Raw genomic sequence first — 27,023 nt, forward strand, 5'->3', positions numbered from 1 at the left:
TGATGAAGCAATTTTAAACATTATATAAATGAAATATCATCCATAAGCCTAAGCCAGAGTTTCACATAACTATTTATATTAAATACGGTAACCGGATGTTTCAGTTCCGGAAGGATTTAAGTATCTTTGTATCCTTGTGGAGACTGTCCGATAAAATTCATTCAAATATTTATAATGAAAGTTTTGTAACATTTTCTGAATATGAACAGTCTTGCTTAGTGTATAAATGATAAATTAAAACATTGGAAAATGTTCTGACTTTGAAATTAATTATGATGCCAGTTATAGTGAAATAAAATCTTATCCGAGCGCACGAACTTTTAGCCTTGCCTGATGTAATAGACAAAATAAAAACATTTAAAAGGTTAAGGGTCACTAGAATTTTGATAAATAGAAAAAGTGAACATATTCTTTATTTCTATTCATTTGTAAATTTCTAAAATGTTCTAATAGCCATAAAATAAGAAGAAATGCATAGATTCTACATAAACTGATGTATAAATTGACTCGAAAAAAGAAAAACAAATGACACCCCATATGCTCCTAAAATTTCATTCCATATAAAAATATGTGGAAAAAAAACAACAACAAGAAAACTAGTATCAAAAATTCCTTGAAACTCTCATGTAAAATGTTTTCTTTAATTAAAAAAGCTCTATATAATATGCTATGAAAAATAAACTTTAAATTTAAAATCTAATAAAATGATCAATGATCAACAATTCATTTCAATATATACATTCAACATTTCATTGCAACGTTTATTTTTTTTTCTAGTATAAAAATATATTCTTTAATCTAATAAACTAGTAAAATGACAAAAACTGTATTTACAAATGAAATACTGAATGATAAATTTCAACATCCTAAAGATATACATGTATATTATAACAAATAATGAATTGTAAACTTTAGACGTAGTTTTCCAACTAAAGTGACATTATGCTCATTTCTCGATCGTCAAGTTGAGCCGAATTAACGATATATTTTAAAAGATGGAGGTGATTGATGAACAGTCGATATTGGAAAATGTTTAGCATAAAATAAAAATGTGTCTAAAATGTTGAAAGAATGTCCCACTCTTTTTAATAAATTGAACCTTAAAGGCATATTTCGATGAATATTTACAGAAATTTCGTTGGGCCATGTAAGTTATTTATTGTTCATGCAAAGTGAATTATAAAATTGAAAGGAATTATGGAAAAATGTAAACATATTTTGACTTTCACCTGTTCACTCACTATATACTTTTGGATTTGGCATAATGTCACTTTAACCATACACAGCGGTATGGTTTTAATCTGAAACCATCATAAAAAGTATACAACTTGCATGGCATGGCATGGCATGACAAATTACAACATAGCATAAACAAAAATCCGTATTTGTATTTAAACACGAACAAATTTACTCTTGTCATTTTCATTACTTAAACAATAAGATACCTAGTTAAGCTACATAAGACAGTTTATAATGCAATGGTCAGTTTAAGGACACATACAGACATTGTGGTACACTGAGGGCCTTGACTAATCAGCATGCTATTTTTCTTTCATTTGACCAATCAATACAAACTAGCATTAGATAGGTTGTAAAAGAGTAACATTTTGTTAAGGGGCTCATCATGCCTTAAAAGATGGGCGTTTTGTTACAGCTCGTAGGTCATATAGCGAAACCATCTTTTGCCTTTTGATTTGATTCCCCTGATATAGTATCAAAACACCACTTTGTTTCATTTATGCTACATTTAAAGACAAACAAAGTATTGTTGTATGCGCGTGATTACCATCTAACATGCTGTACATAACTCAATTTCTAAAACATTATTAAACACATGTTTGTCTGTTATTCAGAGAAAAAGTCATCGTATTCGTTTGAATTTAAAGGCTTAATGTGGTTTTAATTGTTAATCATTTATAATCAGTAAATGTTTCTCTATCTACTGTTTTATTTCCTTGAAATTTAACATTTTTCTAAGAATGAAATACGTTTCAATGAAATAGCTTAAGAATTATTTCCAAGAAACCATGCCTTAAGTGTTCAATACATGTTTTAACTGACTAGTCCTCGCGTTTTTCCATTGGCTGCATCTCCTCTTCGTCTTCACTATATTGACGTTTTTTCTTTTCTCTACCGGAAGCTATGGCACGTGCGATTTCATCGAACGTCCTATTTTTGGTCTCCGGCACGTAGATGAATAAAAAGATGAACGAGGCGACCATGATGATGATGAATATAAGGTATGTGTAGGCGCCTATACTTTTCTGATAAAAGAGTAAACAGAAAATTGAATTAATTATGCAGCAAATCAAGCATGATATGAGCTAATCGATATTAATTACAGTCAAAAATGCGTATTTGAGTAACTCTTCATAAGAATTCAGTACGCGGACACGTTATTTCATGCCATGTTCTTAGACTTTCATTGCAACAGCCTCAGTTATACACTGTATTTGCAAAAGAGTTGTCGCTCTTTATTTAATTTTAGTCTTGATAGCGATATAACGAACGACAACTCCCAAATTGCGCTTTATACTTTGTTAAGACAGATTATTTTAAAGTTATTGACTGAATCAGAATTTATTTTCACTCCCATCAAAACTGACAAAATGATATTTGTTTTGTAAATAGTATGTTGTTGTTTTGCATGTACGAATCACGAGAAGGTAAACAAATACACCTCCTCAAACTATTTCGTGTGTCACCATCAAGTGTGTTATCAGATTTTTTAAAAAATATTTTGTTTTCACTAAAGTACTATATACTTAGACATATCTCAAGTTATTGCTTCCTGTATTAGTAACAAACTAGTAAACATCATTTATATGATTTCTTACGCAAGTATTTATTGACATATACTATAATTTTATCTCTGATGTAACAAAACTTTATCGACATCTGACATTGTTTTAAAGAAATCATTTGCGGGTGCTTCAATTATATGGTGATGGAATAACTTTATCAATCTATCTCACTCGACTTTTTATGTTAAAATCCCATCTGGACAAATCTTGAGAAGGGAAAGACCTGTCAAGCAAGTAAAAATGATATCTAGTCAGTTCTATCAATTTGACGAATGTTCACCACTTGGCCATTATTTATATGAGTTCGAATCTCGCCAGCATGGGTTGCAAAGGAGATAGCCATTCCATTAAAGCTCACGAAAAGTCAGATGTTGTAATCATGTGCCAATTCATCCCTACCTAAATACACACAGGTCTTAGATTTACCTCAACTTAACTAAATAACCTAGCTCCACACCCGATTAAAATCAACAACAAAAACAAAAACATAGATGATTACCTGAATAAACCTAAATGTTAATAACAGGATAAAATTACAAGTCCACTGGATTGCCATGGAGAGACTCATAGCCGCTGCACGTGGTTCTTGCCGGAATATCTCGGATACTATCGTATATGGAATAGGACCTGAAAATTACAGTTTTATTCATGCCATATATTTGTATGTATGCATTTAAATAAAAAAGAGATTATAAACAAATCATTTTGCCAGTGATAAGCGTTCATATAGATAAGTAGATGATGTAAAACATTTTTAACAATTTAAAGAATAGTGTCACATTCCATAACGTGTGTTGCTTGTAACAGAATTCAGAAATCAAAATTCTGAGAAGTTTGCATCCTGGTTCCGTTTCCTGTTCTCGGAAAAGAAGACATTGCTCTTATCTAGATATCTTACAATTTCTCCGAAATACATTGCCCGGAAAAGAATTATAATTATTTATGTTCTAAACAACACAGTCACTGTACAATATCTGTAGATACACTACGTACGAAGGATCTATGGGTAAGGGAGGTTAATCGTGACGTATTGATAAAAAAATAATGTGCTTGACTCTCAACCAAGGACAAGTGTGGTTAAGTCCTATACTGAGATCACGAGTTCGTGGTATCAGTATTGTTCAGTCTGCTCAATAACAAGGGGGCTCATAATGACTTCAAGTAATGACATATAACCTTGACTGTTTTTAATGGTAGATCTACATGATAATAATTTTGTATAAACTTGCAATTACGGTATAAATAAAGGATATTGCATAGTCCTGTCAAGACAGGAATAATGGGTTCGAGCCCTACCCTGGTCACTATCATGTTTCCACATATAACACCAGCACTGCTAAGCTCCAAGAAGCGGACTCGAAAGTGATTAATATATATTGCAAGAAATTATTACGCAATGATTCGAGCATAAATAAATAAGTTTAAATTAAATCAACGGTATAACTACTTACCAAGTCCCAACGCAAACCCGATGACAAATGTTAACATGGCAACAATAGAAATGATCGCAAGAGCGTTCTTCGATGACTGTAAATGAAAAAATAAAATAAAAAAGATAATAAATATACTGATACTAGAACATAGTTAAGTGATTTTCTTTTTTATCCTGTTAAAATTAGTCAAATGACTTGTAAAAATATTTGTCTTGTAACCATCTATCTCATTTTATCTATTTTAAATCTTACTTCTATAAAGTGTCGACGACAACAGTAGTTTTATGTACGCGTTGTTCATTATCAACAAGGCCGTAATTTATTTCTGACAGTTTTGGGATGTAATTAAACGAAAAGTAACATTAATTTTGCAGTGTATTTTATTATGCTTCATTATAAGACATATGCTTTCAGCACAACGCCACAGCACGCTTGTATTTACGAAGGTAAATGAAAAAATAAAAACAAAAAATTTAAGAGAACATGTTAGTTGGACTTTTAAACGTGCTATATTTCCTAACTGGGTATTGCATGCAGTCTGTTCAAAGTTGAAGGGGTCTCAAAAACAAACAAACATGAGTTGCCAGGTCAAACTGCACGGACATGCAGACTGGCCTGGCCATATACTGGTTCCAGCAGATTAAGGGTTAGATACATGAAATAACAAACCTCATATGCTGGGTCTTGTAGAAGATTGAGACATACAGTTAGTGCTATAAAAGATGCTATCATGCCACATAGCGGCCATATCAATAGTGGTCGCCGACCTAATTTCTCCATAAGCGGGACCTGGAAAACCAACATTAAGCATTTTAAGCACCCTGTAACCTAAATGATACATAAAAAGAGAATATATATTCAAGCATCTAAAATTCATTTATAAAAGCACCTAATTAACTTGATTGTAGGTTACTCTATGCCATTTCAACGCTTATTTGACATTGTGAAGACGCGGAACGAGCCGGTGTATGGCGACTTTTTACTAGCTTCTTACATAATTTATAGACAACGTGAAAAATCTTTTTTTTTCATTATGCAGTTGAAGTACAACATCTGCTTGATTGAGACGCTTGCCAGAGTAAAAAAACAAACAACATTACTTAATCAAGAAGAACATGAACGCATTCCATTGGGAGAAAAAATGGATTTTAGGTATACTTATTGTAGACATTTATTGTTTGTTAATTGTCTGGTTTCTATTGACCGGTTCCTTGCAGAAAACAGTATCGTAGATAACCATGATGTAAGAGGAATTAGTGTTTACAGAGCACTGCAGAAATATCATTAATAATTTAGTTACTTGGTTTCTGGTAATGGTTATCAGCTCTTATATATATTTATCAAACATTAAGGAAATGATTAACGGTTTTTTATCTTTAAAAACGTACTGTTTCATTTCAATGCAAAAGGAAATAAATATTCAACAAAAAACACACATCGATCTGGCAACTTATCCAAGGGAAATTACTTGACTAAATATAAATAAAATCTCATGACGAGTTAACTCCCTTGAACATGAACTTGAAACTGATCATAACACAATATATTGCAACTTACGCTAACTAAAGTTGACACGACATTCATGGCACCTTGACCCACAACAACATATGGTATGACACTGTCATCAACATTAGCTTGAGCATAAATAAAACTAGAGTATGCCATTGCCTGAAGTGGAATGTAAACATTATATCTATACATGACGTCATAATGGTAACAGCTTTTGTAAATGTTATTTGCTTAAGTTATTTGACCATTTTTTTTAAAAGCAGAACACAGAAAAAACCTTTGATGTAAAACGCGTCAAGTGTACTCAATAGGTAGTAAATCTAGTCTAAGAGACATACTTTTAAAAGTTTATAGGAATTTCTCTTACAGTTGTACTAAAAATATATAAAAAAATGTGATATACATGTAGTTAATTTGTCAGATTATTTTACAAGAAACTTGTGATTAAATCAATAAGATTTAAAACTTTTACCATTATGTTCTAGAAAAGTGGGGTATAGTGTAAGAAATATCACACAGCAATGAAGACCTCGTAACATTAAAGTGACATTCCAGTCAGCCCCAAACATTGAAAGGACTTTAGTCTTCGTACACTTGTAAGTAATGTGCAAGTGAGTAAGTACTCGTATATTGCTGAATTACTTTTACATATGGGCAAAATCAAACTAAACTATCAAAAACACACAAAACGAGTACACTTATCCGGATAAAGAACGGTCATACTTACAGCATTTATACCAGACCATTGTTGCGCTATCTGGACGACGATGGCTATAATTAATGGCAATTTTAACTCTGGTGTTACTAAAAGCTTCTTCATTGTAAATGTTTTTACCGACGACGCTTTCCTAGCCTCAACTTTCATGTCCTCTATCTCCTCTTCTATATGATCATAACTGCTACCACGAAGTTTTCTTAGGGCTGTAAAATAAACGACTTGCAAGTTCAGGCTATCATTAATTTATTGATTACAATCATAAGCAAACATACTGTCAACAAAGGGAAGAGCAACATGGAGAAGAACGAAAACTCAGGAATTTGTAATCTTACTTTATTTACATTACAATCTCTGTAGAGAGGCCTATTGTAGAGCATACATCTCTGAACAACATCATATTTTTGTCCCAAAAATTTAACACCTCTTAAAAGCAACAGAAATCTTTGTCTCCCAAAAGGTAGTTGCTTAACAGAGGTTGTACTGATTGTTTACAAAATCTTTATGAAGTCAATCGCTTGCCAGGAACATATTTCATTGCCAACTGGAACATGGCTCACATTTGCGTCACATTACACTTGTCTGTCTGATGACGTCTAATCCAGTTACCTCTCTGGCGTGGGTTCGATCCCCAGGAGATGCTTTGGTAGTTTAGCACGGAGGAAGGTAGTCTAGTACTGGTGTTACTCTCTAGGAACAATGGTTAGGAAACTACCCGCCTATATGACTGAAATACTGTTGGGAAAAGGCGTAAGATGAAACAAACAAACAAAACATACACTTGTCTGTAGCTATTATAGGAGAAATATTACCAACCTTTCCTTGCCCCATCCTCGTCATTTTTCTTGATCAACAAATATCTGGGACTCTCTGGACATAGTGGTAGAAAAATCAAGCACACTAGAGCAGGACCCGCGTTGAAAGCAAAAAGCGACGGCCAAGCGTCCCATGTACCTGGTAAATAAGAATACATGTAGTTGTTCAAATATCTTATATTCATGTACTTAGTGGGGCTAACTGCAGAATTGTATTAACAAATACTGCAAAGTCATTAATCGCACAAAACATGTAAATTATTACTTTAATCTTGAATCTTTTTAACTTCTCTTAAAATCTAAGAACATTACCTAATTTTTATTTTCTTGGAATTATTTTGGCGCATCTAGAGGCATGCAGCTTTAAAAGAGTAAAAAAACAATTATCAAACAAATATCAATCCAGCTAATAACTCGTATATAAAACATAAGAATGTTTTTTCCAGATAATTTTATCTTAAAATATGAGCAAGAGGTTAAGCGCGAAGGAGATTTTTTTTTAAAAACATATCGCAAATTTTACAAACCAGCTAATTTTGGAAGACCCAAAACCATTGACCATAGTATACCCATAGTGACAAAAAGTTGATGACACGTGCCGACCGCTCCTCGGATCTTCTTTGGTGATATTTCAGCCAAGTACAGGGATGCCAAACTTATACCCATTCCTGTATTAGAAAATGTAGAATTGAACATACTGAAGACAGAACTTTCTATGTATTTACATAACATTGCCCGTTTGTAAATTATGCGAGTTGCGAGTGATGTTTGTAATCTGTAAATTCCTTCCTTTTTTGCTACTTCACAATATTTTACTTTATAATACATTTTCATTTTTTTCATGAAAATAAGCATAAGTCTGGAGGCGTGCTGCTTTAAAGGGTAGAATGGTAGAAGGTAGAAACTATCATTTTCCCCGATTACCTGAAGTATGAACGTCAATTTAATAAATACATTTATTAATAAATTTTAAGTTACCATTGTTCTTAACAGAAACTTTTCAGATACGGTCCTACCGTTTTCATATTAAAGGAACTCCACAGAGGTGCAAAAACTTAAACAATTGAATTTCAGTTGAGGCAATTAAAACAGAAATATATTAAAGATGGTAAAGAAATATACCCAGAAACAAATGGAAAATTGTATTTTATGTGCTATTCTAAGCCTGATTTGTGAGAAAAACGTTGTAACGCTTTTCAATTTTTGGTCAATTTTTACAATTATAATAAATATTTAGGAGAAGGAACGGAGTGAGTAACTGATCTGAAATTTTGGACACTAGTTATTAGTCTGGACCTTCGTCAAATGGAACATTAATCACGAAAAATTATTTCCATTTCCGTTATGGAACGTCATGTCAAAAAACCTCAGTGGAGTCCTTTTCAGTATCCTGTCTATGTTAGTGATATAGGCAACATTGTTACTGTACTTAATAATGTTGAAGATATTATATTAAAATCAAGCAAATGCTCTTCCTTTCTGGTAGTTATTTTACCTGTGTGAAGCCCGACGAAAATTCTTGATACCATGACACATTCAGGTGATTTTGCTACTGTCGGTATACCGCCAAATATTCCCGCCAAAAACATGAGAAATGTGATTAAAACCATGCCTTTCTTTCTGTAAGTAATAAAACCAAATGTGTAACGCTAAAAGGGAGGTAACTTCAACACACACAAATAGCTATTTGTTACTAATTATTAGCTCCCTTAGTGATTCGTTCAGTAGCTCGGTGGAATCTCAAGAAAAAGGATTATCCAATGATCGAGCTGAAATCTGAGTGGCACGAATAACAGCTGGATAGTTTCATAATCATAGGCAAGTCGACTCTTAGAAAACGAGGCAAATTCGTTAACATCTGAAAGCATTCTTTAGCCCACATGTGCTTTCCTATATCAAAATTACCATTAAATATTCACACACATGTCTGATAAAATTGTTTATCATTACAAACGAAAAAATAGGTGATTAAGTACTGAAGTATACGTTCTGAAGTCGTGACATTTTTTTTATTTGTTGAATCATTACTAAAGGATGATTAAGATTATACCTGCCAAATTTATCAGCTATTTTACCAGATGTGAATGCACCAATCATTCCAAAGAAAACGAAAAAAGCGACAGTGATTGACCAGAGTATCTCAATGACATTGTCCGCCTCGATCTCTGTAAAAAATATCCTATATTATATTCAGGTTTTAAATCATATCGACATGGTAAGTTTGGTCGTATACAAAAGGAAGTGCAGAGTACCCTTCGCTTGTTATTTGCAACAAAAGCATTATGACATTTGGTTATTTGATTATATTGAGAGCGATTACTTAAACTATATCTTAAAAAACCAATTTAGCCTCCAAAATGCTATTTTTTTTTATTCTCAAAAAGCAATTTATGTTTATCACTTTGTAACAGTTTCCAAAAATACGCATGTGCCATATAGATAAACTATCTTTGCTTCTTTTACTCTGTTTGCAATTGTTATAATCAAAGTTAATTAGTATTTTGTATGGAAGTCTACATTCTGCCTTATTTACATTTTGCTACTTTAACGACACATTCAGAGCTACTTTATCCATCTATTAACACTAAGTTTTACAAGCTCTTAATCTATTATTAAAACATTATTGACATTTCTAAAGAATTCAAAAGATATGAATTTCTGAGGCATAGTGTGCCTTTAAAAGACAATGTGATGAGTATTGTTATTTGAATACAATCATCGCTATATCCTTTATATTTAGTTATGTAATATTTTGAATAAACTCAAGTTGAAAACTATCGTACCAGCCTCTGTTCTAGCTATAAAAGGGTTACGAAATGTCTCTGTGCCATTGGAACCATCAGCTGGTTCCGGTTGTGCCATTGGTTCCGCTACTGTTTGAGCGTTACCTAGCGGTTCAGCAGTGGATGACATGGAATAGTTGCCCGGAAGTGAAGTAAAATATAAATTTCTGTCTGCAGGATTGTAATATGTAAATATTCCATCACGTTCGAGATAGGTCATCTTGTAAAAGGCTTTGATCAACTGAAACATAATCCGAGCAATTTTTTATATATAGGCCTGCTTTGAGCATTTCTATTTCTGTCTAAAAATAGTTCGGGGGAGTGAAACATGATACCGGAAATATCTAAAGTGTATGACTTAAATTACTCAAGCAATTGACGCATATTGCACTGTGTTATTACAATAATTTCCTAAAGAGTCATGTTCATATGACATTAAACAACAGATATTGTATAAAGTTTACTATGCAACCAATAATATTAATGTATCAAACATCTAGTAGAAATTTCTTTAAAGCTGAAATTACTGTTTAACCAAAAATTCACATGATTATGAGATATTTCCTGTCAGATTATTTTCACATCTGCAAGACACATATAGATTATCAGTTTGAATTTCCATTATTGTATACTATAAAAATTGTACTGTATATAAGTGATTTACCCTTGCCGGAGAATTGACAACCCCTATATTATAACCATACAGGAAGGAGTTACCAAACACGCTTATTGTAATACTAAGGAACAACCACCATGTCATCGTAGCACCCCCTTCCGTCTGAAATACAAAAATAAAATGACAAGATTTTATGTCACTCATGGGCACTGTACAGTTTAAAAAAGGCTTATGAATAGCATAATGAATTTACCATAAAAATGTTGACATGCTTGTATCATTAGCATTTCAATATTTCAATAAATAAATAAATGAATAAATGAATAAATAAATGAATGAATAAATAAATAAATAATTAAATAAATAAAAGAAAAACACACATCCGATCTGAACCACATATCGGCGAAGAGTTACTTTAGTTTACTACAAACCGTAAGTTATTGATACTTGCTTTGAGATCGATTTCCCGAAGTGCCAAATAGTTAACTATCCATTTAGCGGAAAGGAAAAGAAATAGTTATTTTTTCTTATAAAAGTAACAAAAAGATTCTTCATTTTCAAGTATCAAAATATCTTTATTATATATCTAATTGATCAAACGTAAAACTTACATCCCCCATTTTGTAATGCTTTGATGGTAATATTCAGGTTATATTTTCAAATATTTAGGACCAGTCTGAGCCGACACGGAACTACTTTCAGAAGAAATCGTATCACTCTGTCATACAGCCCTCTTTCTATCGGTTGACAGTCCTTTTCTGCTGATTCCTGAAAGCAAAAGATATTGGCCATTTAATCAACTAAAATGTCGTCTGTTAACCCGGTCATCTACCGAGAGAACTACGAACGTGTTCAATAATGTCATAATAATTGCAAATGAGAAGAAAAAACAAGAAAGACTAATAAACAGGACCAGAATTTCTTTCAGGATTTGTTCCGATTCAGGAAAAAATGCTTTTAAACGATTGATTCGGGATTGTCCTTTTTATATGTATCATAACTTATTTTTTTTGGAAAAGTCAGTTCTTATCCCGAACCAATGAAAGCAAATATGATTCATAACATTTTGATTTATTGAACATTATATATAATATTATTTCTTGGGTGCCTATAACAAAAGCCCTTCACATATTAAATATCACTTGCATCAAGCACGTGTTGTTTTTAATTGAATAACACGTGATTTTTTCGATCACTCATACGATGATATTATGCCATATATCTGTAAAAAACACGTCTCTACACGCCACCGTAATAATGTTCAATTTATATGTCAGTTAAGTTATTCACCGTCATTTGTCTATTTACGTTTACAGTTTGGGTTGAACTATAATCAAGTATTTCATTAGTTTAATTAGCTAAATTCTATTAATGACTGCGACTGTGACCGATCGGGAATTATATTCAATTTAAATTCACAGCTGTAGAACAGTAGAAATTTTATTTTAATGCGCTCCTTTTTCAAGTTAAGTATCAGACTGTGACGAACTTCACTTTAAAACAACAACAACGCAACCACCAAACCACCACCATCATCATCATCATCAACACCACCACCAACAACAACAGAAACAACAACAACAACAACAACAACACATGTGTCGTCTCATGAGCCATTTAAGCAGTTTTATCACACACCCGTGCCGATTTTCAACTCCGTAAAAATGGTATTGCACGGTCGTGCATATATTTTGACGTGACATCATAAGCGTTATACAAACATAGTGTAAACACGCGCTAAATGTTAGCGATATACTATAGGCGCGTCAGTGAAAAATGACTCTTTTTCACTTTAAACGGTCTTTATTTTGGGTGTGATAAATATAATATTAAATTCGTGTAAGTTCATAACTGAATTTATTGAACTCGCTGAATAAAATAATATTATGCTCGCCAGAGGCTCGCAGAATATAATTTCATTCAACCCGTGCAATAAATTCAGTACTGAACTTACACTCATTCAATATCCTCTATGTATTGACGGATTATTCGACAGTTTAAAGATCATTGAATAAAAAAACCGATAAAATATGCGCAAGTACCTGAGGAACCGACAGCTCCTGTAACATTTCATTCAAATTGTGTTAGAAGTATAAGAGAAGAAGCCCGGACAAAACTTAGAAATCATTAACTGGACAAATTTGACAAAACAATTGAAACTGAAAACTGTGGACGATATGCACAAGTGGACTTCCTGTAAAGTTTGGATGGAATTGCACCAGTTATGTTTGTCAAACCACTTAATAAGGACTAAGAAAAGCTGAATTTGGAATGAGGAGTATCGACAACGGCATTACTTATCAGGCTTTGAAACCCCTTACTAGGAATTAGACAAATTCCAATGAGATTTAGTCAGTAAGAAAAGCCCAATTAGGATTTTCAAATTCCTTATCAGGTGTAAGAAAAACCTAAATAGGATTTTTCAAAACATAGAAGTACATTGTATTTTATATTTTACTTGTTTTGAGTTTAAAAAAAAACATTTTCAGGAACGAACAAAAAGTCATAGGTTTTCTTTTTCTCCTAATTAGCCTTTACTCAATTCCTATTAAGAATTATGAAAGTCCTAACAAGGAGTTGATTAGTCTCGTTAGGTTTTTATGTTTCAACATTCAGATTTTATCAATCCAAACTATGACTTTTAATGTCCTTAATAACCGTTTAATTCCTTATTAAGATAAAGTTTTTACAGAACATAAAGATTCGGCACAAGTTCGCCTTTGCACATAACAGACAGCGTTTCATCTATAAATAAATTTTGTTATCAATGAATCCTTCCTCGTTGAGTTAAAACTTGATTTGATTCCGCCCTACTCATGCCTATTATCAGCACATATGTCGACTAAGTCTCAATTAGTAAACAAATACGGTATACTTAAGGGGTGACCATTTAACTTATCTTGTAAACATTTGACCCTTTAGTCAATGAAATTTACATATACAAATACCTCAAGTGCGATTTTATCATCATATATAGTATGAAAGGTTTCAGTCTATGAAATGTTTATAAATAATATTTTTCAGATGCCACCAAGTGCAGCTTTAACTTCATTTAGTAGAGAATCATTAAAAAATGGTTTTAGTTCATTATTTAAATCTAAATGAAGACTAAAACGTATACAATTTAGTAAAGTTACAACATAATAATACAGTCGATATAGCAATTGTGGCCTTTAATCTAGGAGCAAATTACTTATGTGCATTAAAAGAGCCCTGGCTTTATCAACTAACATGTTTCTGATAAGGAGCCAAAATCACATTTTCAAGTCTTTGTCAGTTTCTGGTGGCATTCGTCCACAAATGCCTGTCGAAGGAGAACTCAAAAACAAAGACAAAATCTGCCGTATATAATTTCTGTCACAAAAACAGTCTATTTCGACTACGAGAAAAAACAAAACAGCGAATGTTTATGAAGAAAGTAATCTTCAAACTAAAAAGAACTATATTAGAACCTTAAATAATGTAACACAAGCGCAGCTTAGATCATATTATGCCAATATGACAGAAAAGTTACTAATTTAATTACAGTAATGCCACCCTGTGACCATGGTTACGTTAGGATGATGAAAACAAAACTGAAAAGTGTTAAGCACCTTTTATATGGAAAGTTAGTACATGTAAATGCATTAGGCTCGTTCAAATTAGTTCATTTTTTTTCTTTTAATAAAACACAAAATCATATGGGGACGTGCTGCCTCTAATGATAAATGTTACATGCTTCGTTTTATTTTTGTTTTGTTTGACTTTACAGCGCACCAACACAATTAAGGGCATATGGTGCCGAAACAGGAAAGATGATTTTGCTAACCTCGGGTGTTGTAACAAACTTATAGCAACACAAAGGGTCAAAACCATCTCACTTGCTGGAGCATATATGCATAGTCTCTAAGAATTCGAACACATTTAGTGGCCTCTGTTGATTACGCAAGGTTAAACGGTGGCTGCAATTCTGATGTCTCAACCCATAAAAGGATAAAAGGCAAACCCTTTATACTTCGAAACAGTGCATTAGTACCGATATATTGTACTCATATTGTATACTTACATTGAACTACTATAACAGCAGATGCTCTAACAGTGTCATCGTTGACACGGGGACAGTTTGTCGCAATTTATTTACACTAAATAATCAGAGTAAATACTGTTTATGCACTTGTTATAGTAATCAGATATCATTACGTTATTACTATACTATATTTGATATCACTGGGATTAGATTTCTCACGGTCAGTATGCCTCTACGGTCAGTATTTCAGACATGAATATTGATCGTAACATTTTTGACTTTCTTTATTCTCTTTCAGATGTGAACTTCTTACTTTTCTGTAAGGTTTATGTCTTCATACGAGGTATGATCAAAAAGTTCTTGACCCGATATACTTCTAGCCACTACACTGACATTAACACACAATATATGTACGTCGATACCAATATCTTATTGAAGATTACTGACCGAGTTACTCGCAATTTTACACAGATTAAATAACATAAAAACACTTTGATCAGTAGAGGGGTGTGTCATTCAGACCAAATGGAGAAAGTTAAAATCAGAGCAGTCATTAAGTACCTATGTAAGAAAGGGATGTTCCCCAAGGAAATCCATGAAGACTTCATGGATACATTTGGGAAGGAGTCCCTTCCCCTTTAGCACTGTACTGTGAAAATTGGGTTGCTGGGGAGAGCAATGGAGATGATGAGCGGCCTGGGCGGCCAAAAGAGGTCACCAACAATGAAACTACTACGATCTGGCCATGTGTGACAGAAGGCGAGACCTACGAAGCATTGCTAGGTATAAGCTTTGGTTCAGTTCAGGCAATTCTAACAAATGTCTATGGCATGTCAAAGGTTTCCGCTAGATGGGTCCCCAGACTGACGACTAGAAACGGACCAGGCTTGACATTTCAAGATATATTTTGTCTCGCTTCGAGGATAAACATGATTTTATCTACCGGATCGTAACTCAGGATGAAACATGGGTCCATCACTTCGATCCAGAATCCAAAAAAACCCCAACAAACAGAACATGCAGTGGAAGCACACTGGCTCACTCCGTCGAAGAAATTCAAAGGGGTGCCATTAGCATGGAAGATAATGGCTTCAAATTTTGGGATAGTCAGGGGATAATGTTGATTGACTATCGTGAGCAAGGTCGTACCATAAACGGTACGTGCTATGCAGACGAATTGGGACGTCTGCGTCAAGAAATCGCGCGTAAAAGGAGAGGCAACTTGACTCAAGGCGTTCTGCTGCTGCACGACAGTGCGCCAGCTGACACATCCCAAGTTGCGATTGCTGCTGAAACTGATTGTGGCTTTTAAATTTTTTCCCCATCACTATTCTCCGGACTTGACTACCTCTGACTTCTACCTGTTTCCGAAACTGAAAACCAAGCCTTGTGGTAAACGTTTTGGAAGCAATGAAGGTGTCATTGATGCGGTACAGAGTTCTTTAAGACAAAATAAGAAATTCCTTTTGAAGGGTTTAATACAAGTTGTGAGCACAGGTGGGCAAAGTGCATTGATAAGAGGCGATAATATTGAAAAGCTAAGACCATTATTGGATTCTCTGATAACCGGTACATGGGCCAATACTTTTTTTGTCAGTTCTCGTCACACAGCTTTAGGGTAAAATGACTATTTTGCACTACATTGTGGTAGGCATATTTTATTTAATGTAATTGAAAAATAACAAAGCACGCGAATTAAAAGAACAATGCGTGCAAGTTTGGGTGCGCATGCGCGAAATGTGATAGTTAGATTAAGGTGAGTTTGCCTCATTTGTTGTGACACATGCTCTTCACACAGACTTGATTACGATAAATACAAGAAAAGCATTGATGCAAAGCATCAAAGGGCGTCCAAGCAAGAAATGCAGAAAGTGAAAATGAACTAGTAGACATATGATGTCTTATAAACTTTTTCAATGATTAATTTGTTTTGTACCAGAATGAACGACGAAAGACATTGTTCATTATGAAACTTTGATTGGCATGCTAGAGATTAAAATATTATTGTTATTTCTTTATGATCCCGTGATTATTAATAGCAACGGATATACATGTATACCATCATTTATAATCCATATGTGTAACGGCATGATCAACACCCACACTTGTGGAATTGTCTTTTATGTATGTTATCGCTATTAGCGAAGACCCCCTCTTAGGTATCTGTTCACACTTAGTAAAAAATATGACACTGGTTATATTACCATGTGATCATGTTGCAGCATAATTGTTTATTATACAACATTGTAATATCTATTTTAATATAAAAATACAGATTTTAATGAATATTGTTTTCTATTTTTTTTTTTGTGTTTTACGTGCTATTTTAATACTTACTCGAGTTTTTACGTTTACTGCTCCTTTTTTATCAAAATTGTAAATAAATTTAAGATTCAATTGTCCCATATTGACCGACGATTATAAGTCAAAACTTAACTGGAAAAAGTCAGGTAAAATTGATGCTTAATCTTTCAATATAGTAATATTGTTTTATTCTTAAACAATGTACATGTACATTTGTATTTTTCTTTCTCATTTTTTTAAAATTATCAATCAATTGAATAATTCATAAAATCTAATTTGTAACTTTGAATAATTCCGCTCGGCATCTTTTACTAAACACGAATGAATAATTCCTCGGCATCTGTTACTAAACACGAATAACAAATTATTATAGATAAATAAAAGGTTTTAAGATAAATGATAGGAGGTCATATTAATACAATAAAATGTACCTTTTTCTCAATTATTGCACAATTTATTGTTTTTATTTCATATAGATAAAATGATACATGCTATTGCTGTTGTTGTTGTTTTTTTTTCGAATTGTATGTTCATGTATAATAATAATCAATACATCTTAGAGTTCGATCTGTATTTATTAATTATTGTAACCAAACTAAATGACAAACATTCATTTTGGAAAAAAGCTTATTTATCTGTAAAAATTTGTTCTGTTCTGTAACGATATCAAACATCTACTCCAAAAACGGCGGAGAGACCGGACAATAAACGTGTGATACTATTCGCCGGTCACTAGTAAATCCCGGTCAAAAAATAGACCGGGATCGAGAGACGGGGAATTACCGATAGCAGTACATCCCTCTATAAATAGATTTTCGGAATGTTTAGGTCATCAACTCATCATTCTTTTTTAACATACCATAATAACCCACTGTGTACTACAAAATGATAAATAAATAAAAACAAAAGCCGGTTTGAACCGGTGATGCTCCCCGAATAGGTTTTGGACACAGGAAGGTATACCTCTTGTTGTGTCAGAGTTATGTCAAAGACAAAGTTCAAAGTGTAAAAAACAACCCAAATATTGTGCACGACACATTGTCTCAATATGGTGATCATTTTTGTGAAATAGTTGTAAAATCCGATTTCAAAAAACAAAGTTATGCGCCTGACATTATTTTTGCTGCAAGGTCATGCTGTGACCTTGACCTTCAAGGTAGTGACCCAAATGTTGCATGCGACACGTCGATTCAATATGGTGATCATCTCTGTGAAATAGTTGTTAAATTCGACTTCCAGTAACAAAGTTATGGGCCAGACACGATTTTGCTGCAAGGTCATAATGTGACCTTGACCTTCAAGGTAGCGACCCAAATGTTGCGCGCGACACAATGTCTCATTGTGGTGATCATTTCTGTGAAATAGTTGTAAAATCCGACTTCAAATAATGAAGTTATGTGCCGGACACAATTTTGCTTCAAGGTCATGCTGTGACATTGACCTTCAGTGTAGCGAGCCAGATATTGCGCATGACACGCCATTTTAATATGGTGATCATTTCTGTGAAATAGTTTAAAAATCTGACTTCAAAAAAGGAAGTTATGGGCCGGACACGATTTTGCTGAAAGGTCATGCTGTGAACTTGACCTTCAAGGTAGCGACTTAAATGTTGTGCATGACACGTCAACTTAATATGAGGATCATTTCTGTGAAATACTTTTTAAATCTAACTTCAAATAGCGAAGTTATGGGCCGGACACGATTTTGCTGCAAGGTCATGCTGTGACCTTGACCTTCAAGGAAGCGACCCACATGTTGCGCGCGACACATCGTCTCAATATGATGATCATTTCTGTGGAATATTTTTTAAATCCGACTTCAAATAACAAAGTTATGGACCGGACATGATTTTGCTGCAAGGTCATGCTGTGACCTTGACCTTCAAGGTAGCGACCCAAATGTTGCGCGCGACACGTCGTCTCAATATAGTGATCATTTCTGTGAAATATTTTTAAAATCCAACTTCAGATAACAAAGTTATGGACCGGACACGATTTTGCTGCAAGGTCATGCTGTGACCTTGACCTTCAAGGTAGCGACCCAAATTTGCGCGCGACACGTCGTCTCAATATGGTGATCATTTCTGTAAAATATTTTTAAAATCCAACTTCAAATAACAAAGTTATGGACCGGACACGATTTTGCTTCAAGGTCATGCTGTGACCTTGACCTTAAAGGTAGCGACCCAAATGTTACGCGCGACACGTCGTCTCAATATGGTGATCATTTCTGTAAAATATTTTTAAAATCCAACTTCAAAAAACAAAGTTATGGACCGGACACGATTTTGCTGCAAGGTCATGCCGTGACCTTGACCTTCAAGGTAGCGACCCAAATGTTGCGCGCGACACGTCGTCTCAATATGGTGATCATTTCTGTGAAATATTTTTAAAATCCGACTTCAAATAATGAAGTTATGGACCGGACACGATTTTGCTGCAAGGTCATGCTGTGACCTTGACCTTCAAGGTAGCGACCCAAATGTTGCGCGCGACACGTCGTCTTAATATTGTGATCATTTCTGTGAAATAATTTTAAAATCCGACTTCAAATAACAAAGTTATAGGCCGGACACGAATTCGGGACGTACGGACGGACTGACGGACGGACGGACGGACAACCCGACGACTATATGCTCCCCCGAAATTTTTCGGGGAGCATAAAAACGAAGAAACGGAAAAGGTTATTTCATGCAATGCGAAATTCTCCACTTCGCTATTCATTGTATATATCGAGACATTTTTTTTTAATCAAGCACCCTCATACCGATCGGAATGATCGACTTTTATTATGACCGACTAAAAGGCTCGAGAAGTTGCTGTCGCCCATTCACAAAATCTGATTTCATTCCATAAGGGCGCCGCGCTTCGGCGCGGACGCCAATAACTAATATTTTACTGTTTACTGTGCACCAACACAATTTAGGTCACATGGCACCGAGAAAGGAAAGATAAATTTGGCTAGCATCTGGTGTGACAAAAAGACAGCGAAATGAAAGTAAAATCACCATACCAGCTGGAGCTAAGAGATGCATAGACTCCAGTTATTTGAACGCGTTTACGATAACGCAGGGATAAACGGTGACTGCAAGACTAACGCTTAACCCTTAAAGGCAATCCTTCAGCCACAGGGTCAGATTTTAACAAATTGTATGCTATACTTAAAAAAAATGATAATGATAAAAAGCTCTAAATAAGATATTGAAGTAATTTACCGTCTTTATTTTCATTTAAACATGCCTTTGTCCGAATGAAGAATACAAATAATAATATTTCCTATAGCGGTGATTATTGTTTAGACTACGGTCCGCTTTTTGGTTAATGTAGACTTGAAAATAGAGCCATTTATTGGCTGAATGATAACTGTATATATTACAAGGTCATCTTCACACGAAGCCAGTGTAGACTAGACCTCCTTTTAAGATAAGCAAATCCGACATATTTGAACACGCTTTTTACGATTTGCTGAATAATATGAATAGGGCTGAAGAAAATCTTTGTTTCTTGTGACCTTTCCTTAAGGACGTTTTCGGGAGTTTTCATATAGACATATAGGCAAAATTAAAACTGTTCTATAGAATTTCTATAAACTTGGCATGTTGTTAGAATATGATAACAGAAACATTTTACGCGAAAAAATGGGGATCGTGGAATTTACTTGTATTGGTGTCAAATGGCACAGTACAAAAATACGAATTTCAATTGATATCTGAGTATATCTATAAATTATCTTTTAAATATCTTTCTATTGTAGGTGCCCCAGCAGATCTATATAAGAAATTCTAATATTATGTTTAATATGCCTGTGGACCTCGGTGGAGTTGCTTTAAAAAGAACATATCAAAATAATAATTCACGGCCTTTCTCATTCCGGGGTAGATAGAGTAAAATAATGAAGACACGTTTTATCTTGTGATTTCAGTTTTGAAGATTTGGGTCACCATATCATTACGCGGTGTTGTACGCTAAAACAGTCACACTTTGTAAAAGGTCAAATCCTTGTTTGAGTACATTTGTATTAACTAAGTAGACAGATTCTGATACATATGAAGTCAAAACTATAGATAAAATGAAGATTCTAAAACAACAACAACAACAACTACAAAAAAAACAACAAAAAACAAAAACAAAAAAATGGTGCATTCTCGGTTTGATCGGGCCAGTTTATGGACGCCCCATTATGACACACTAGGTGTTTCACTCTCTATTATCAATAAACGACTTTAAGAACAACTGATCATATGATTTTCCAATTAAGAATATTCATCATATGATTACATTTTCAACAAGCAGGGCAGCATGCTCGACTATTTGTAAAACAAGAGCCTGGACAATTAAAAATTTTCTAAGATCAAAGAGGGCCATAATTCTGTCAAAATGGTTGTTAGAGTTATGGGCATTAATCAGTGACCATCAATAAGTGCCTGGTGTTTCAGTATTTTTGAACGCCGACGCCTGAATATTTACTATTATAGTTCTTCGAAAATTCGAGCTTAATCCTACTTTGTTTCATGCATAGATTAAAAAAATACATAATTAATATGTTACAGAAATGAGCAACGCATTTCATTGACAAAACAATACCAAACCAATACAATAAAGAAAATGATTAACAATTTTACACGTGCTTTTATTGTTGATTGTTTATGTAAGAAAAACAAACAGGCCTAATTTCTGTCAATCATTACTTTAGTTAAAAATAAATATTGTTTTTAATAAAAGTATACAGGGATGTATAACATATAAAGCAATTTGTTATAGACTTACTTAATAACTTTTTAGCCATGCATAATTTGTGGTATTAATATGAAATGATTCTTAATTATTAAACAAAGTATATAATCTGATGCCTAGTCACGTGGTCGTTGATTATATACATGTATGTTTGTTAGGATAAACGACCTATAAGCCCGATGTCAAAGTGTATTTGTTAACCTTATGTATAAAGATTACAAATAACAGTAAACTTACTAAAATATACTTTATAAAAGAACTACTACAGAAATGCACTTTTGTATATATATATACTTGCAATAACTTATTTTGTTTAAGGTTCAAGTACACAATTATTATTTTTAATGTAGTAATAAGTATCCTGATCAAATGTTAAAGATTATAATATACTTGAATGATAGCGACGTGATCTTAACGCTATGGTCCAGAGTTAAATATTAGCATACTAAATGCAAAACGTCTTTAGTTTAAACATATTTATTCCCGAAAGTATATATAATGTACATACATACAAATATATAACAAACAAAACATTTTACACAATGGAAAAGGATGAGAATGAAAGACAAGTCTTATAGAAGTCTTTCCTTATTTGTATGTAATATTGATGTCAAAGGTCATAATAACGACAATGTAGCTATATTGATTTAGGCGTAATCCTTGCATTATTTCAAGCACAAACGGACACCTGAGTAAAACGACCGGCCTTTCTGTAACCCAGATGTGTTTTCTTATCCAAAATCCCTTTAAAGAGTCGATCCGAAAGCTTTGAAGGAATGGGTCAGGGTTGGGAGGGGGGCTGGTGATTTGAAGTCAGCCACCTTTACCACTTGGCCTCGAAGGCACCATTGACCTTGCTTGAAAAAAATCTTTTTTACTGGTAGTGGTTCGTCATAAATTTGGGTAAATTGTATGCGTCACTAACAAGTTATGTACTTGACACTTACTATAGTTCTAATTTTTTGTTTTTAATAATACCATTTTTTCTTCGATGTATTTATTCTTTTTTTTCGAAATTCATACGAAAAGAACTCATCATCCCTTGTGGGGTCACGTTTTATTTTCATATTACACATTTTGTAAAAAAGGAAAAAATAGAAAATAATCTCTTACAACGGGCATATATGCAGTTGATATTAAAGATGTTCATATTACACGTTTTCTGAACTAACTTAAGATATTATCATACAATGTACACTAACATTTCTCTCCGACGTTTAAGATTATTCTACATCATATTACTTGCAGTAGTGTCATATTTCAATATGTACATTATTATGTATAAAAAGATAGGCTTAAAACTCGCGACTTGATGTATTTTATATTCAAATCTCATTTAATCGAACAATGAAACCAGGAAATTATGTTAAACACTTACCTAAAACTCCAGTCCTATAAATAGCATGAAATTATTGTCTTTACTTCCACTTTCTTTTTCAAAACATGTAGTTTGTGAATTATTCAAACTGAAATCTGACCGAGTTACATTTAAAAGAACGCTATCTCGTTCACTATTATCATTACTTTACCACGTGGCCTATTTATGAAAGACCCGCACTGACATTTCAACTGTTCATCTTCACGATACAGAATTCACGAATTCATGATGAGGAAATTTTGAATTTGGTCGCGATGTTGAAATGCATTGTGAAGTTCAAAACATGATTTCAAGAAGTTGAATAAATGAAGTTGAAATCGTGTTTTTGTGAAGTTGAAATCGTGAATTCGTGAAGTTCAAAACGTGAATTCGTGAGTCGCGAGTTCGTGAAGTTGAAATCGTGAATTCATGAAGTTGAAATCGTGAAGTCGTGAAGTTGAAATAGTAAATTCGTGAAGTTGAAATCGAAAATTCATGAAGTTGAAAACGCGAGTTCTTGAATTCCATATGTTGAAAACCTGAATTCACGAACTGTGAATTGACGAAGGTGAAATCGGAAATTCATGCAGTTGAAATGTCCCTACCGGTCTTTCGTACTTATTTGTATTCCTTGTAGGTTAATAAGATAAAACAAACGTTTAATCCAGGACAGGGATACATCGGTATTACACAAGTTTCGTGCATGCGATTTCCCCTAAAACAAAACGGTTTTTTCCGTGTTTGCACGTCCAAATCATGAGAAATGCAGGACGTGCTAAATCTTTTTATATATAATCAAGGTGAGCAATCATAGCAACGAGACGCTCTATGAAATATTTAGAGATATGAACATAATACTATGATGCCCTGCTGAGCATTATACATGTATAAACTACTGTCATACAGATATGATAAAGCTGATCATAAATATGAAAAATATTCTTCCCCTTAGATATCAATGAAACGACAGAATATCATTTTATCTATTTTAAACATTTTATAACAGACTTACGCCTGGTCTGACAATACGGAAGTGTGTGACTATAGTCTGTTCCTATCCCCGTGAAAATGGCAGCCTATCGCTGTAGATATAGCACAATTGGGCATGAAAAGGTACGTTCCAGATAGGTAAAATAATGTTTTGAAAAATACATGTACAGTATATTAATTCAAAATGAATGTGTCACTTTGGATGTAATTTTTGTAAATAATTATTCCTGTAATTTATTGAAAAGATATTAAATAAAATAACTGGAACAAAAAAAAAAAAAAAAAAAAAAAAAAAAAAAACAATAAAAAAAACCGAAATGAAGAAATGAAAAGTAAAATATACGGAAAAATACTGCTTTAAGTTACCCCATTTTATGATTTAAAATGTTGTGGTTTGAAGTGCATTAGTAAGATATTTAAAGATGCAAATGTTATTAAAAATATATAAAGTCAAATATACTTACCTTCATATTGGAGCCTCCATTCTCCATTCCGTAAAAGTGATAATAATTTCCGGAGAAGACCTTTAAAATATTTCAATACATATGTTTTACGGCTACACTGTCATTATTTGATCTGTTTACGAAAAAACATCCACTTAAAGATTTCTTGAATCTGGGACTTAAATGTGTATCTTTCTGTCCCAGCTTGAATTAATGTGACAAAACAGTTTTATGTTCTAAAGGTAAAAATATGACTTGTTGTATCTAATGTTTCACAATTATAAATGCACAATGTGCCCCCTTCTGTTTGGGGGGGGGGGGGGGTTGAAGGGGGGCGGAGTCCCCCTCATCGCCAAGAATATTTTGGACTTGTGAGAGGCTTAAAATGACCCCAGGTCGATCATAAGGTAACGTGTAACCAACGCGAAAAGCCTTTGACTCCATCTCAATCCCTTTGAGAAGTTGCAGCACTTTGAAATAAATTTTGATGGAAAAAATCGAGGCAAAATAGTGATTTTTGGCAATTTTGAGATGTCTCCTCCTTGCCATGGTAACATGAAATTTAAGACTGAGCATGTCGTTACAAAGGCAATGGTCAAGTCAACATTTGTGCCAAGTTTGATTAGTATTGAAGCATTTTTCATAGTTTCTTAGCAGTTTGAACTTGTAAGAGGAGGCTTTTCAGTGAAAATGGCCATTTTTCACAATATACTCATGGGGGAAAGGGTTAAAGGATATATAAACAGAATAAAATACTTAGAGAAAACTTTTTTATTTCACCATTTTTGTGAAGTTGGCGGCCTAGCGGCCTTTAATTTTTATGTTGCAGACGTTTGTCAAAGAAAATACACTTTTATGGCTCATACAAATTGAAAAATCAGGATCCACAGATCTATACAAGTACAAATGTATAAACAATGGAACATCTTAGAGAGGCAACGGAAAATGAGACCTTCTATCTACGGCCAGGACGTTTTCTGCGAGAAGAGAACGAAAAGCGCAAAACACGACAGTACGATGTTGAAAGTATGATAGTGACAGTACGACAATACGATGGCGAAGCACAACATTACGATGGCGATAGTCCATCGTACTGCCGCCATCGTACTGTTGTACTGACAACATCGTTACAAACATACGTAGACTACGGATCAATGCGAGATAAGTTAAAAGCAACATGACGGGGTTACCTAACTGTATTTGTCTCCCTGTGACTTCCTTACTTATATCCAAAGTTATCAGACGAGTATAATAAAATTATGCTGTAATGTGTTAAGCACTCTTTTATAAATACTTAAAATGGCATTTAAAAATATGACTATAATTATGTAATACAAATGAATACATACTTACATGTAAATACCAAAAATATATAAGAATTAGTATCATAGTTTATAATTTTTATAAGTCGGTGATGATATTTCAGATATCTAATCTCGTATTGGTGTTGTTATGTTTGGAATTTTATCATTTTATTGGTGTTGTTGTACCAAACAATCGTAACTGACACCAATTAATTGATATAAATGCGTTTTCTATTTCAATACGTTGAAAAACCAGGAAATTCTTTTTTAACAATTTACAAAATGGACGTACGGATTTACGATATTATAAAAGTGAAAAGAAAACCAGCCAAGATTAAAATAAAGTTGTAATGTGATTTGCTCTTGGATTCATTAAGAAAAACAACAACAACAACAACAACAACAACAACAACAACAAAATAGCAAGGGATCCCAGTAAAATGCTCGCTTTTTGGACTTGCGATTTTTCCTATCTGTATATCAACAACAATAACAACTTTATCTGGACTAAAATTGTCAAAAAGGTGTTATTTTTAAAAATTGATGATGAAATCTGAACACCATTACAACAAACAAAAAGGAGTGGAATGCGAATACAAACAATGATATACTGCATTTATTGAAAGAGCCATACATATGATTGGTGTTAAGACCTTACTTCGATAAACAAACCTCAAACATTAGTTATGATGTCTTGTTAAGCCATTTTTATTATATATACACGAATTCAATTAAAAAAACATACGACTTAAAATCTATTTATAAATGTGTGGATTTCAACCCCAGATATGTATTGTAGCTCAAAATCTTACAAATTACATCTCAATATCACAATGTGGACATTAAGCAAAAAACTTACGAAATTGCTTATAATTGTCGAGAAAATAAATTAAACCTTCTTAATTTAAAGCGAGACACAGGCAAAATTTTCATTTCTTCGTTTTGAATTTTTCATTCATTAATCTGTAAATGTCCTCAAAATGAATACACTAGGCAGTCACTGGAACAAAACTTTTCTCCTTGGTGGTTTCCTAAGTTGACCCACGTGGGCCAGGTTAGAGCGTAAAGATTTCACATTTGTCGTCACAGTGAACTCTAGAAACGTTAAAGTCGTCAAATGAACGAATTAGGTTTGTTTCAATCATACAATATCCACACTATCTGTTATTGTAACTTCAAGTGTTTGTTCAAGTCATATGACTAGTATTAAA

The 27,023-nt window shown here is 33.5% G+C and overlaps 1 protein-coding gene across 4 annotated transcripts; it reads right to left on the bottom strand.

The window, feature by feature from the left end:
- Positions 1-395: 395 nt before the first annotated feature.
- On the bottom strand, positions 396-24,716 carry LOC132724888 (solute carrier family 2, facilitated glucose transporter member 1-like). Of its 4 annotated transcripts, none has more exons than XM_060709889.1 (14): positions 24,530-24,716; positions 11,287-11,443; positions 10,724-10,837; positions 10,060-10,300; positions 9,327-9,441; positions 8,772-8,896; positions 7,804-7,944; positions 7,278-7,415; positions 6,474-6,667; positions 5,795-5,905; positions 4,907-5,026; positions 4,256-4,331; positions 3,304-3,431; positions 396-2,264 (listed from the first exon to the last, which is right to left on the bottom strand). In XM_060709889.1, exons 2-14 carry the CDS (start codon positions 11,293-11,295, stop codon positions 2,061-2,063), a joined length of 1,716 nt encoding a protein of 571 aa, XP_060565872.1. In that variant the 5' UTR covers positions 11,296-11,443; positions 24,530-24,716; the 3' UTR covers positions 396-2,060. The 4 variants fall into 4 exon arrangements, with proteins under 4 accessions (XP_060565872.1, XP_060565857.1, XP_060565864.1 ...); XM_060709874.1 differs by lacking the exon at positions 24,530-24,716 and adding an exon at positions 23,097-23,254; XM_060709881.1 differs by lacking the exon at positions 24,530-24,716 and adding an exon at positions 21,752-21,865.
- Between the last annotated feature and the right edge of the window lie 2,307 nt (positions 24,717-27,023).

This window comes from Ruditapes philippinarum, unplaced genomic scaffold (assembly GCF_026571515.1).
Source record: "Ruditapes philippinarum isolate M1 unplaced genomic scaffold, ASM2657151v2 ctg502_1_1_1_1, whole genome shotgun sequence".
NCBI lineage: Eukaryota > Metazoa > Mollusca > Bivalvia > Venerida > Veneridae > Ruditapes > Ruditapes philippinarum.

Excerpts from the sequence above, each read along its gene's own strand:
- LOC132724888 (XM_060709889.1), bottom strand. Across the intron at positions 7,945-8,771 it reads TTTCGTCGGGCTTCACACAG|GAATGGGTATAAGTTTGGCA; the intron begins GTAAAATAACTA and ends TTTCTAATACAG. Across the intron at positions 4,332-4,906 it reads TACAAGACCCAGCATATGAG|TCATCGAAGAACGCTCTTGC; the intron begins GTTTGTTATTTC and ends TTTCATTTACAG.